The sequence below is a fragment of the Lotus japonicus genome, chromosome 6 (assembly GCF_012489685.1).
Source record: "Lotus japonicus ecotype B-129 chromosome 6, LjGifu_v1.2".
NCBI lineage: Eukaryota > Viridiplantae > Streptophyta > Magnoliopsida > Fabales > Fabaceae > Lotus > Lotus japonicus.
This window is the reverse complement of record NC_080046.1, coordinates 13,956,676-13,968,955: the sequence shown is the minus strand read 5'-3', so window position 1 is coordinate 13,968,955 and position 12,280 is coordinate 13,956,676. Positions and strand designations below refer to the sequence as shown.

The window sequence follows — 12,280 nt, the reverse complement described above, 5'->3', positions numbered from 1 at the left end:
GATATTTTATGTGAACTAAGATATGGATTATTTTTGGTATACTAATCTGATAAATATTCATTATATTATATTTTGCCCATATTTGTTTATATAGAAAATGTTTGATTTCAATTCTAAAAATTTAAATTATAAATAATTGATAAATATCGATTATATTTGTTATACTTATCTGATATATATTTATTCCAAACAAACAAACTTTTGAAGTGATCTTATTTAAAGATTTCATCAATCTCATCTTCTCGATTAAAAAAAAAAGAATCGATAAGAATAAAATAAAAACTTAATCTTTTTTGATAAAACTTAATCTTTTGTTCTTGAGTGGGATATATATGTATATAGATAGAATATAATTAATTACTTATTCTTCATACGCTAGGTTTCACTTTCAACGCGTGCTACTCTTCTCCGTCGTGTGTCTTCCTCTCCTCTCTCCATCGCACCACTCCGCCACTGCTACGCTTATCCATCGGTACTTCATCGCTGAATCTCTCAATTTTCGGTTCCCTAGTTCATTTTGTTTTATTTCATCAATTATGGCATCCTAGCTCCTTCATTTTTCTTCTCTTCATTCAATCAATTAATTCCAATTTTTATCATAGGCAGCAGACACCCAGAGCTTCCACATGGAAGGAAACATGAGAACAGTTCAACAACTCCTTCCTCCTTCACATCCCTATCCATGGCTTCTTTTTTTCAATGGTGAAGGCGCCCAAGATACTCAAAACTTTTGCACCATATCAGATGCCCCAAAAACCTATACACGAGTGATTCCAGAGCTGGTGGAAGGAGAGCTATGCTTTGTGCAAGATGGCTGGTTTCTTTTGGCAAACTACCACACAGAAAACGATGCCAAACTCTTCCTTTGGAACCCATCTAATCTTAAAAGGATTAATCTCCCGCTCCTCAAACATAATGGCATTCGTGATGGAATTTTGACAATCTCACATGATCAAGTTTTGTCCGTGTTTTTATTCTCTACTACTTCAGCTGCAATATTCTGTTGGTATCTTGGGGATGAGCACTGGACCAGAGTTGACTATCGCGAGCAACTAAAGAGTGTTCTAGCCATTGAGGGCGAAGAATTCCAGAAACATGTGGAAGACTTGATCTCTCTTTCTAACCCATTTTACTATAATGGTTGCTTATATGCAGAGTCAGATTTTAGGTCTCATCATCTTCTGGTAGAAATCAAGAATCTTGAGCCCCGTGCTCTTAAACTGAACTCTTCACATATTTTATATCCAAAATTTCCAGCAGCTGCCCTTGGCTACATATCAAAGATGTTAGAATCAAACAACGAGCTCTTTCGAATTGAAATTTCGCATGCACATGACAAGGTTATTGCGGTTGTTGTTCACAAATTGGATTTTCATGGGAAGGTGTGGCATAAGGTTGAAAGCATCCAGGATCGGGTGTTTTTTATATCTGACGATGGCTCATTTGCTTGTCAAGCCATCAATCCTGATGCTGATGGAAATCGTGTCTATATCTCGCTAAAGAACCACAATTTTGTCTACATTTACAACATTGAAGACAAAACCTTTATGATTTCTCAACCTTTCTCAAATTTATCAAAGAAGCGGTCTCATGCATGCTGGTTTATGCTGGATCTAAGGTAATGCAATTTTTATTTATTTATTGATTTTCATCTATTTCAGAATTAATTAAAGTTACACTTTCAATGTGACTATGTTTGATATAGTATAGTTATATTGTATGTTATGTAGGATGATTGGTTCAACCAATGGAGATATAGGAAAGACTCTAATTAGTGGAAAAGAAAGCAATGACGATATGGATTCAAAGAAGGTAGGGGACATGATCACTAATGATGAATTTGCGTGGAAATTGTCCTCTACTCTATCAATGACTGATAATCTTTCGTTGTCTCCATTATTGGTTTACTTTGAGAAAGACAATGTCTTATCTTTTGTGCATCCAAAGGACGGTGTCAAGAACAAATACAACATTAATGTGACCCTAGACCTCCAACCATATTGTGAAATCTGCTATTCAAAAGATGGTTGGCTACTAATGGTGGTAAATAAGCATTCTTCATTTTTCTTTAATCCTTTTGCAAAAGAGCAAGAGAAACCACCTGCAAATGTACCTTTAACAGACGTCTTGAACACTCGGTGTATTGCCTTTTCACATCCCCCAGCCTCTCCTAAATGTGTGGTAGTTGAACTTCAAAGGATTCCATATTGTCAAACCCCGATGATTGCACATGTCACTTACCCTGGTCGGAAAGAAGAATGGGATAGACTCTTTTTTGAAGACCCTAACTTTTCTCTCTACAACATTAGCCCTGTTTTTCATAAAGGGTCTTTTTATTATCTCAACGAAGAAGGAAAGTTGGGAGTTTTGAAATTAGCAGGAGAAGAAGACATAGATTTTGATGAACTTGAGAAGCCTTCTGCTCCATGCACAGGCTACGACAACAGCTTCCTAGCAGAATGCAATGGCGATCTCTTGACAGTATTTGAGGGTTGTTTTGGAGAGTGGGTTCGAGTGTTTAGGTTGAACGAAGCTACAATGACATGGGTCCAAGTTAAAAGTTTGGAGAATCACATGCTTTTTGTCGGTAATATATCATTTTCTGCTGTGGCGAATGTTCCGGGAATGGAAAACAAAATCTATTTTCCTAGATTTTATGGTCAAAACGTGGTGTTTTATTCATTAGAAACAAACAACTACCACACATTTGAAAGCAATGAAGTAGTGGATTTTCACTGTATGAGAGAACTCGTCAATAGCAGCTGGATTGAGCCAAGGTGGAACTGATTTGAATTTCTAGTTTGGTAGAATAATTTGTTATATTATTTTGATGCTAGCAGTATGGACTAAGTTTAGTCATTAATTTCATTGCTTCATGTTTTTTTTTTTTTTATTGTTTTTGATAATTTCATTGCTTCATGCTTTCCCATATAAAGTAGACGTTTAATATTTTCTTGGTTCAATCATGGACGACTCTATCTTTTATAACTGTTTTCTATAACAATATCTTTTATAATTTTAGTTTAGCATATAAAGTCGTTCAAATATTTTATAGTTCCCTTAGTGGATTTATCAGGTCTGGCTCATTTCAGAGTTGCTATAGGATAAGTCTGATATCTCCCACTGCAGAATCATGTAAAAGTTTCCGAGAATAAATAATTTGCTTTCCATGTTGCTAAGTGTCCTCAATTAGTCTTTTAAATTCTGTATCTTTAATGAGTTATGATATATACACATTTCTCCACTTCTTTTCCACCTCCATTCTATTTATTTCTCTCTTATTTATCAATCAAATCACATCTTTACTTTATCTCTCCTTTCTTCTTATCTCTCTTCTTCCACCTCTCCCCACCTCAAAAGTGAGGCGTGAAGATATAATTATCCGGGCAAAAAGAGTAATCATACTCTCTATATTCCTATATAACTGACACTTTTATATAACTGACATTTTAAGGTTGTTGCACAAGTATTAAGAATTACTCCCTCCGTTTCTAAATAACTGACACTATTTCTAGCTAAATTTTGTTCCTAATTATCTTCAACTTTACAAAGTTCAAGAGAGAATTAATTATACTTTACCAATTGTACCCTTCATTTATTGGTGGTAAAAAAGTTGAAAAGTTAGAATTAATATGAGAGATAAAGGGTATAGTAGGAAGTTAGATTGTAATTTTAATAAAGCAAGAACATTAATTGTTATTTCTTAATACTTGTGCAGCAACCTTAAAGTATAAGTTATTTAGGAACGGAGGGAGTAACAGTTAATGTTCTTGTTTTATTAAAATTACGATCTAATTTCATATTATACCATTTATCTCTCTTATTAATTCTAACTTTTTAATTTTCCTACCACCAATAAATGAAGGGTACAATTGATGGTGTCCACTAGGGTGGGCAACTTTAAAATTGGTCCACCGGTGGACCTGAGGGTAATATTGAATTTTCCACTTCCTACTTTACCTTTCCCTTCAGATTTACCCTTTGGTCAAATTCTCAATTTCCATGGCATCACCCAACTATCTTAGATTTGCTCAAACTCTCTCAATTTGCAAAGCAAAAATTCCCTACACCATAATAACAGCAGCATCATTCAAGATATGAACCCTTTGTCCTTCAAACTCCCTACAGCATCCTTAATAATTTCCTCCATTGGAATGAATTCCAGCCCAAATCCATGAGTTTCTTTGATCCATCCTTTGCTCTCAACAATCCCAGCTGGGTATCATTATTCAGATCTTTAAAATACTTTGATTACATTATTTTTTAATTTAAGAAATTTGACATTTTTTATAAAAGAAACAAACAGTGTTGGGGTAAGAGGAAAAAAAGAAACGGATCTGGCCAAACAAGTTCCCATGAAGAAGAAACATGGGAAGAGAGAGAACGATATAAGCAGATCAACAGTGATGGATGCGCGGTCTGGTGGTTCCGGCGCGCGGCGCGGTGGCCTTGGCTGAAGATCGTAGTGCAACCCTAAGCACGGTGGCGAGGAGTGGATGCGCGGCGTGGCGAGGTGGAAACAGAAAGAGAAGCGAAGGAAAAAAGGGAAGAGAGGAAATCGGTCAAAGGGAGAACGGCGGCTTCCCTCCTTCCTCTACACCCAGACATATAATTCTTTGGTGACCTCTTGATTATTGTCTCATTTGAGACAGTTTCAAAACAGTCTCAAATACAGCCAATTAAGGCATGACACGTGTTAATTCTATTTTTTTATTTTTTATTTTTAATAGTAACTAGATATTCAATCTTATAACACCAACATTTTACTAAACTAAATTTTAGTCTCAATTAATCTACATTATTATACTTTCTTCTCAAGATATCATAAATTATGATTTAACCCATAACATTTATCAAATTATATTTTAAATCTTCAGCAATCAATATTTTATGTGGTATTTCAAAAACTATCACAAATCTTGACTTTATAACCGTTAGTTCAAAAAAAAAAAACTTAACAACCGTAAAAAACAATTCAACCACGTTAAAAAAAAAAGAAACTTCGTCCTTAACATCATCTCCGTTAGTTTACCGCCGCCGCTCGCTGCAGACCGCCGCCAGTGACGCTAACCTTTCGCCTACAAATCCTCTTTTCACGGTCGAAATTATAATTTATTACATCTTGAGAAAAAAGTATAATAATGAAAATTAGTTGGGACTAAAATTTATTTTAGTAAAATGTTGGGGTTCAAAGATTGAATATCTTGTGACTATTAAAAATAAAAAATAAAAAATAGAAATAACACGTGTCATGCCTTTATTTGTTGATTTGGGACTGTTTTGAAACTGTCTCATTTAAGACAATACCAAAAAATTACCCTAATTCTTTGGCACAGCAAGAGATGCAACTGAGATCTAAACCCGTATGGAAAGAAAAAAAATTGTCATTCAACAAGATTAAAAAATGAAATACAGGAAGAGATTGAAACAGAAATCAACAAAGGAACTGCCCATGATTTTCGGTCAATTTCATGTGATCTGGTAGATGAATCATGAAAGAGATCTAGAGTTTGGGAAGAATTGAGGAGTGAGCGAGAGGATATTAAGTTGTTACCCTTTTAACATTAACTGAATCCTAACCACTTATTTTAAAAGATATTCCTAGATTACTCTATCCAACGGTTCTTAGGCATTGGTCCATCATGGACCATTTCTATAAGAGTTCACCCTAGAGGGCACCACAATTGATAAAGTATAATTAATGCTCTATTAAACTTTGTAAAGTGACAGATAATTATGAACAAAATTCAACTAAAAATAGTGTCAGTTATATAGGAATGGAGAAAATATTTCAAATTCAGCAGCGTCTTGCAGAAGCAGCAGCGCCCATTGAAAGGGAGCCTGCCACCACCACCATCGAACATTTCTTCCTATTCATTAAGGTAACATCATCATCAATGGAGGATCCAAGACCAAGGGGTTCAAAATTTTCAAATGAACACATCGGTAAAAATATAATAAAAAACAACTTTAATATGTTTATTCATAAAAAATTATACATTTGTTCTCATACCAATTTTTTTCCTGACCCAATAACTAGCTCCTGGCTCAGTTTTTTATTCAAAGCCTGAGCTGTGTGAGAGAGAGAGAGAGAGTGTGAGGCAGTGTTATTAAACTCGATTCGGTGAACGACTCGGTCGAGGTACTGGGTTAATGGGTCAATGGTTCAACCGGCGAGTCATTGGTTCAACCTGTTAAACCGGACATATGAGTGTAATGGTCTTGTGTTCGAATCTCACCCAACTAACCCTATTATTTGTTCTCCACATTCACTTCTTTTGAGTTACAGCAGCCACAACCGCATCTCTTCCCTCTTTCTCATTTCTCTATTAAAACTTTTCATTTTCCTTATATTTGCTACCAGATCTAAGTTTTGAGACCAAGGAAATATGTGATACCACATTAATTGATGACCACACGGATGTTAGACATGAACATCGATCTATTTTAATCTTTCTCATCTGTTCTCCAGTCTTGTCGTCGGCCTTGGGTGATGGGTATGGGAGAAGGAGAACTGGAGAAGCCGAGATATATATATATATATATATATATATATATATATATATATATATATATATATATAGAGAGAGAGAGAGAGAGGGTCTTGGTGCAAACTAAAACTTTGAGGAGGTTCAAAAAAAATTATATCAAGGGGTAAGTGGGAAATTTTATTTTCCAGGGGTTCATCTGAACCCCTGAGCCTAAGGTAGGTCCGCCCGTGATCATCATCATGGCCCATGGGTGACCTGAATATCATTGTAGCTCAGATATTTTATCTTTGAATATGCCAATATATTTATCGATACTTGTCATTGTTTCCAAGTTTTAAGGAGATAGTTTCTTAGCGGGCATTGAGTGAGCTAGAGCGGTTAGTCATGTATAGGGGTGAGCACCGGTCAGTTACGGCCGGATTTGGGCTCAAAATCTCCCAACCGACCAAAACCGAGTGCATGATATCGTGGTCCGATTCCGCCCAAACACAACTTCGGTTTGGCGGGTTTCGGGTTAAGCGGGTAAGTGGGTCAGTCGGGTGGGTTCAACCGGATCTGGAGGAGATGAGTTTCTCAAACCTTTACCCAGAAAAATTAAAGAAAAAAGAAGGAGATGAAGGCAGATTGGACAACACCACGGTGCTAAGATGTGAGGTTCATGGAGTTTCAACCCTCTCCAGCGCCTACTGCGGCAATGATATGGTTTGCCTCCGGTAAGCTTCAACTACACAGATCTAACACTCAATATCATGTTGCGGCCACCAGATCTTCTGCGGTGTTGTAATGGTTTGGTTCCCCTCCGGTGAGCGTCATCAACTACTCCATCGTAGCACTCCATCTCCATGATCCATCCTTTGCTTGGTCTTCATTATCACCTGATCTACCTCAACTTCTCACAACATCCTCATCGTCTTTTTAGTTTCCACTCATGGGTATTCATTCACCTTGTTTCTCCCACTGACATAAACCACCGCCACTCTATGCAACAAAGTGGGTTTTGGTTTCCTAATATGTGGATTTTATCTTAGCCTCCAATATAAATTATTAATGGTGGATTTTTAATTTTCTTTAGCATTTAAAAAGAGTAAATCTGACATTTGAAAAGACAATGCTGCAAAGAGGTAGCCTACTAGCCTTGGACTTTGGAAAAGCGTGTGTCATTAATACTGCAAGTGTGACAGTGTACCAGTGCGGGACAGCTGCATGTTTTGAATTTTAATAGTATCTCCTGGGCGGGTTCGGGTTCCGATGGATTAAGTTTTTCAAATCCAAACCCGCCCGTTTAAACCCAAATGGAACCGTAATAATGACCCGTGAACCCGGGTTGGACCGCCCGTTTGCCTTGGGCTGGGCTCGGGTAAGCCGGATCCGGTTCGGGCCGGATATTTTGAGCAGCCCTAGTCATGTATATAAGGCCTTACATACATAGGTCTTGTTATGTGCACCATTTTTTTTGGGAGTTAGAAATCTCTTTGGTCGTGCTATGGCCGAGCATATATGATATGGTAGAATTTTTTTGAGTGGGCTACTATTGATAGGTAGATCTTGGTTTTATAAAATAGCTAGCTAGGTTGAATAAAAACTTGATATTTTTTAAAGCCCGTGTAATTATTTGATCTATTATAAGTTTGAGAATCACCATGTATAATATTTATATTTATTAAGCTTAAGCCTTATCGGAAGATTATAGTGGAGGTCCAAGCAGGCCGTGTATTGTGTTATAAAAAATAAGCTATAGCTTAAGGCCCCCAAAATAATAAAATTACTTAGGTCCCCAAAAAAAAAAATTAGTTACTGACTATTAGTAAATTTTAAACAACTAAAGTATAAAAAAAATTAGAATTATTTATTTCCTAAATATTAGCTAACTAAAAAAGGAAGTTAGACCAATATATCATTTTTTAAAAAATTAGCCATTTTTTTTGTTACATTAAAAAGTATTTTTTTTGTACATCGGAAAAGTCATAAAAAAGTATCTAATCTTATTTAAAAAATAACAAATCTTTCATAAAAAAATTATAAAATTCCTTGAGAAATCATACTAAATGTGAAATGTTAGAATGACTTGATTATAAAACTCTGATAAATTTATTTTGCAGCTAAAAAAGCTAGAAGATTAAGATAAAAATTAATATTTTATGTGGCGAAGTTTCTTAAAAATTCTTTAAAAAAATGCCCTTTAACATTTTAGCTTAAGGTCCCAAAATGTCTGTACACGGCCCTGGGTCCTAGTGACCTAAAGCTAATGAAGGATAAAAACTAAGGTTACTGTTTATTATATATATGACCAAGATCTTCTCTCCACTTCTAAATTTTGGTTGCGCATTCTTTTCATTAAGAACTCAGTTATAGAGAAGAAGAATGAGAGGAAGATCATAATCTACGAGCATATTTGTGCATGACATTTCATTGAAGTAGATTCCGAAGCTGTCACAATTCTTCTCAGAATTTTCAAAAGTTACGTAAATTATGATAATTTCATTGATGTTCTAAGTACTATTACAGATTCAATAAAGTTATTCCTACATGATATCAGGGCCGGCCCTGGGCCTGCTTGTGCAAGCAGGCCCACAGCCCAGGGCCTCCAAAAAAGAAAGAGTCCAAAAAAAATTCGAATACTTTTTACAGCGTTTTTACTTATAAAAGCGCTGTAAATAGTCAATCTTTTACAGCGCTTCATACCACTGTATACTATTTAACAGCGACGAGAGGTTCAAAGCGCTGTAAAAGGCCTTTTTTTGACTTAGTTTTCCTATTAAACTTTCTTAAAAAAAATTAAGGGTCCATTTTTATTATTAATCCAGGGCCTCCAAAATGTCGGGACCGGCCCTGCATGATATACACTTGCATTATTGGATTTTTTTAAATTCAAACTGTTAAATCAAATATGGTTTCGCCATATATAATTCAAAAAATTGTCTAGTCTTATGTCATATCTTATGTACATCCTTTCCAGAAAGTGGCTTGCTTAGTTTTATTATCATTAATAATGAAGCAATATCTGTCCTAATAACTTCTTCGCGTTATATGCGTGTCCCAGTCATATCTATCCCTTGGATAATACGACAGCCACGCCCAAAAGGCTCAATTTTCAGAGACAAGTGCACACACTGTCGTTTTGGTGCTCTTTCATTTTGTATCTTTTGTCCTGTTTTCACAACACGATTAAAAATCAGGTTACGTCACTAAACCTGACATTCAAATCCAACAGATATTGTTCTCTATAAAAGATTCACATTATTCTGTGACGTTAATTAGTACTACTAGTTTATACAAGGGCACATATTTTTTGTACAATACAGGTGCATATTTGAAAATGGTTCAATTAAAATAAAAGTTAATTTTAAAGAGAAACTTTTGTGAATAAAGATATGGATGTTATAACTTATAATTAATTTCTTGGAAAGAATAGTGAACCCAAACAATGATGAGTCTCCAATGCTAGTTCTTAAAGCACTAAAAAAAACGGAGGTCTAGCGGCGGTTGACCTCCACCGCCGCTAAATTGAACGTTGCCGTCGGTTGCACGGGCGACGCTAAGTTTTGTGGCGGTTTATATATGACTGGCGTCGGTTATAACCGCCGCTAAATATATGACATTTAAAATTAAATTTATTTTACGACTGGCGTCGGTCCAAAACAACGTTAAATTCATAATTTTTTTTTAAATACTAACGTCGGTCAGAACCGACGTTAAATCTCGTATATATACTCATTCGATTCTTTCTTCCCCATTCTTCACTTCACTCGATTCTTTCTCCTCCACCGACGCTCTCCTCCACCGTCGCCCTCCTCCACCGTTGCTCTCCTCCACCGCGCCATCCTCCACCGCGCCGCCCTCCTCCACCGCGTTGCTCTCCTCCACGCACCGCTCTCCTCCACCGCAACCTCCTCTTCTAGATCTCACTTCTCCTCTCCTCCGTCGATTTCAGCTTGTGCGATTAGGGTTCTCCTCTCCTCCGTCAATTTCAGGTTTATGCTCTCCTCTCCTCCGTCGATTTCAGCTTGTGCGATTAGGGTTCTCCTCTCCTCCGTCAATTTCAGGTTTATGCTCTCCTCTCCTCCGTTGATTTCAGGTTTATGCTCTTAGGGTTCCTCTTTCTCCTTAATTCTGAACTGATTCAGTTTGTGCTCTTACTGATTTCAGGTTTATGCTCGTAGGGTTCCTTTTTCTCCGTTGATTTCAGGTTTATTCCCTTGGTCTTGTTGAATAGTATTCAAAGATTGGAAGATTGGCACTTGGTACAAGGAAAACCAGATAGTCCTGTATATTTCTTTTAACATTTCGCAGAATTATATGTTTTTAGTATGTTTTGCTCTGGACATTTCAGCAGTGTTGCAAATTTGGTTGTGTATATTAGATTTTAACATGACATTTTCTCAAACACAGTGATTAAAGAAATGTATGGTGGGAGTTTTGAAAAATATTCAATCAAGCAGGGCCAATAACGACTTCAACCAACGTAAGTGAACAACATTTTTAATGACTAAATGTGTGCTTATAAGGAGGACACTTGATAACATCTATATAACCTCTTAAACTCTTTTGAGAAATATCAAGATTTTAACATGACATTTTCTCAAACACAGTGATTAAAGAAATGTTGGCAGTTTTGGAAAAATATGTAATCAAGCAAGGCCAATAACGACTTAACCAATGTAAGTCAACAAAATACTACTTATGATGTGATAATTTCCTTATGACATAAGTACATAATTTTTTTTTGAGGGGTACATAAGTACATAATTTAAAAGCACTAGATTTCTATAAAATATAATGTATAAAACTTGTGTTAGAACTTTCGACCAAAAGTTAGCTTGAGTGAGAATTTGTGGGTCAAATATACATATAGAACGCCAAAAAAAAAAAAAAACTGACTAGCGTTGGCTACCACCGACGCTAATTGATGATCAGAGGGCCCTTTATAAAAATAGCTTTAGCGTCGGTTTAAACCGACGTCAATCCTCTAAAACAAACTAGCGGCGGTTGTGCCGGCGGGTCCCTTTTGCCGCCGCTAGTTTGCCTAGTGGCGCCAAATTTAGTGTTAGTTGGGGAACCGCCACTAGTCCATTTAGCAGCGGTTACAACCGACGCTAAACGACGAAATTGACCGACGCCAGACTAGCGAATTTTTGTAGTGAAGGTGAGTTTTTAAGCACTATCTGTATCTTTTAGTTGTTTTGATTTTATATAGTTTTAAAAACTGAAATTGAGAATTGTATATTTTTTAAAACAAATATGTTTTTAAATTTTTCTCACTGCTTAGCTTTCAATTCGCCTCTGACCATCAAATGAAATGTGAATAACCCGTCCTTCCCTCTTTGAAACAAGGGGCGCTTCTGGTTCTGTCGGTGCTTGAAACAATTTTGTCTTCTCCATATTACTGTTTTTAAAAAAGAGAAAAAGTTTTCAAAAATTGGAATCAAACAAATGTAACTTAGTAGTTTGGTTTTTTAGTCCATTAGAAAAAAAATGTAACTTAACTATTAACTTACTATTCTATAATTTTAGTGAGTGTAAATTAACATTTCCACATAGAACCCTTAAGTAGGGATGACAATGGGTGGGTATGAATAGCGTACTATAATACTCATTTCCATACCCGCATTTTAAAAAATTATGCGTATTCGTTCCTATACTCGTGCGCGTGTAGCAACTTGAATACATGTTCTTGTACTCTCTAAGTACCTATATACTCGTACTCGATCATGCGCAATGGTCACTATTTAGCTAACCAAAATACAACTTTTACAATTTTTATTTTTCAATAAAAAATAAAAAAAAATAAT

The 12,280-nt window shown here is 36.0% G+C and overlaps 1 protein-coding gene across 1 annotated transcript; it reads left to right on the top strand.

Annotated features, from left to right (window-relative positions):
- Window positions 1-381: 381 nt before the first annotated feature.
- LOC130721913 (uncharacterized) lies at window positions 382-3,315 on the top strand. Its single transcript, XM_057572500.1, has 3 exons — window positions 382-472; window positions 607-1,618; window positions 1,731-3,315. Exons 2-3 carry the CDS (start codon window positions 627-629, stop codon window positions 2,785-2,787), a joined length of 2,049 nt encoding a protein of 682 aa, XP_057428483.1. The 5' UTR covers window positions 382-472; window positions 607-626; the 3' UTR covers window positions 2,788-3,315.
- Window positions 3,316-12,280: the final 8,965 nt, after the last annotated feature.

Bases quoted from the DNA above. Each gene is read 5' to 3' on its own strand.
- LOC130721913 (XM_057572500.1), top strand. From the start codon at position 627: ATGGAAGGAAACATGAGAACAGTTCAACAACTCCTTCCTCCTTCACAT. The intron at 1,619-1,730 runs GTAATGCAATTT...TATGTTATGTAG, and splicing joins TGGTTTATGCTGGATCTAAG to GATGATTGGTTCAACCAATG.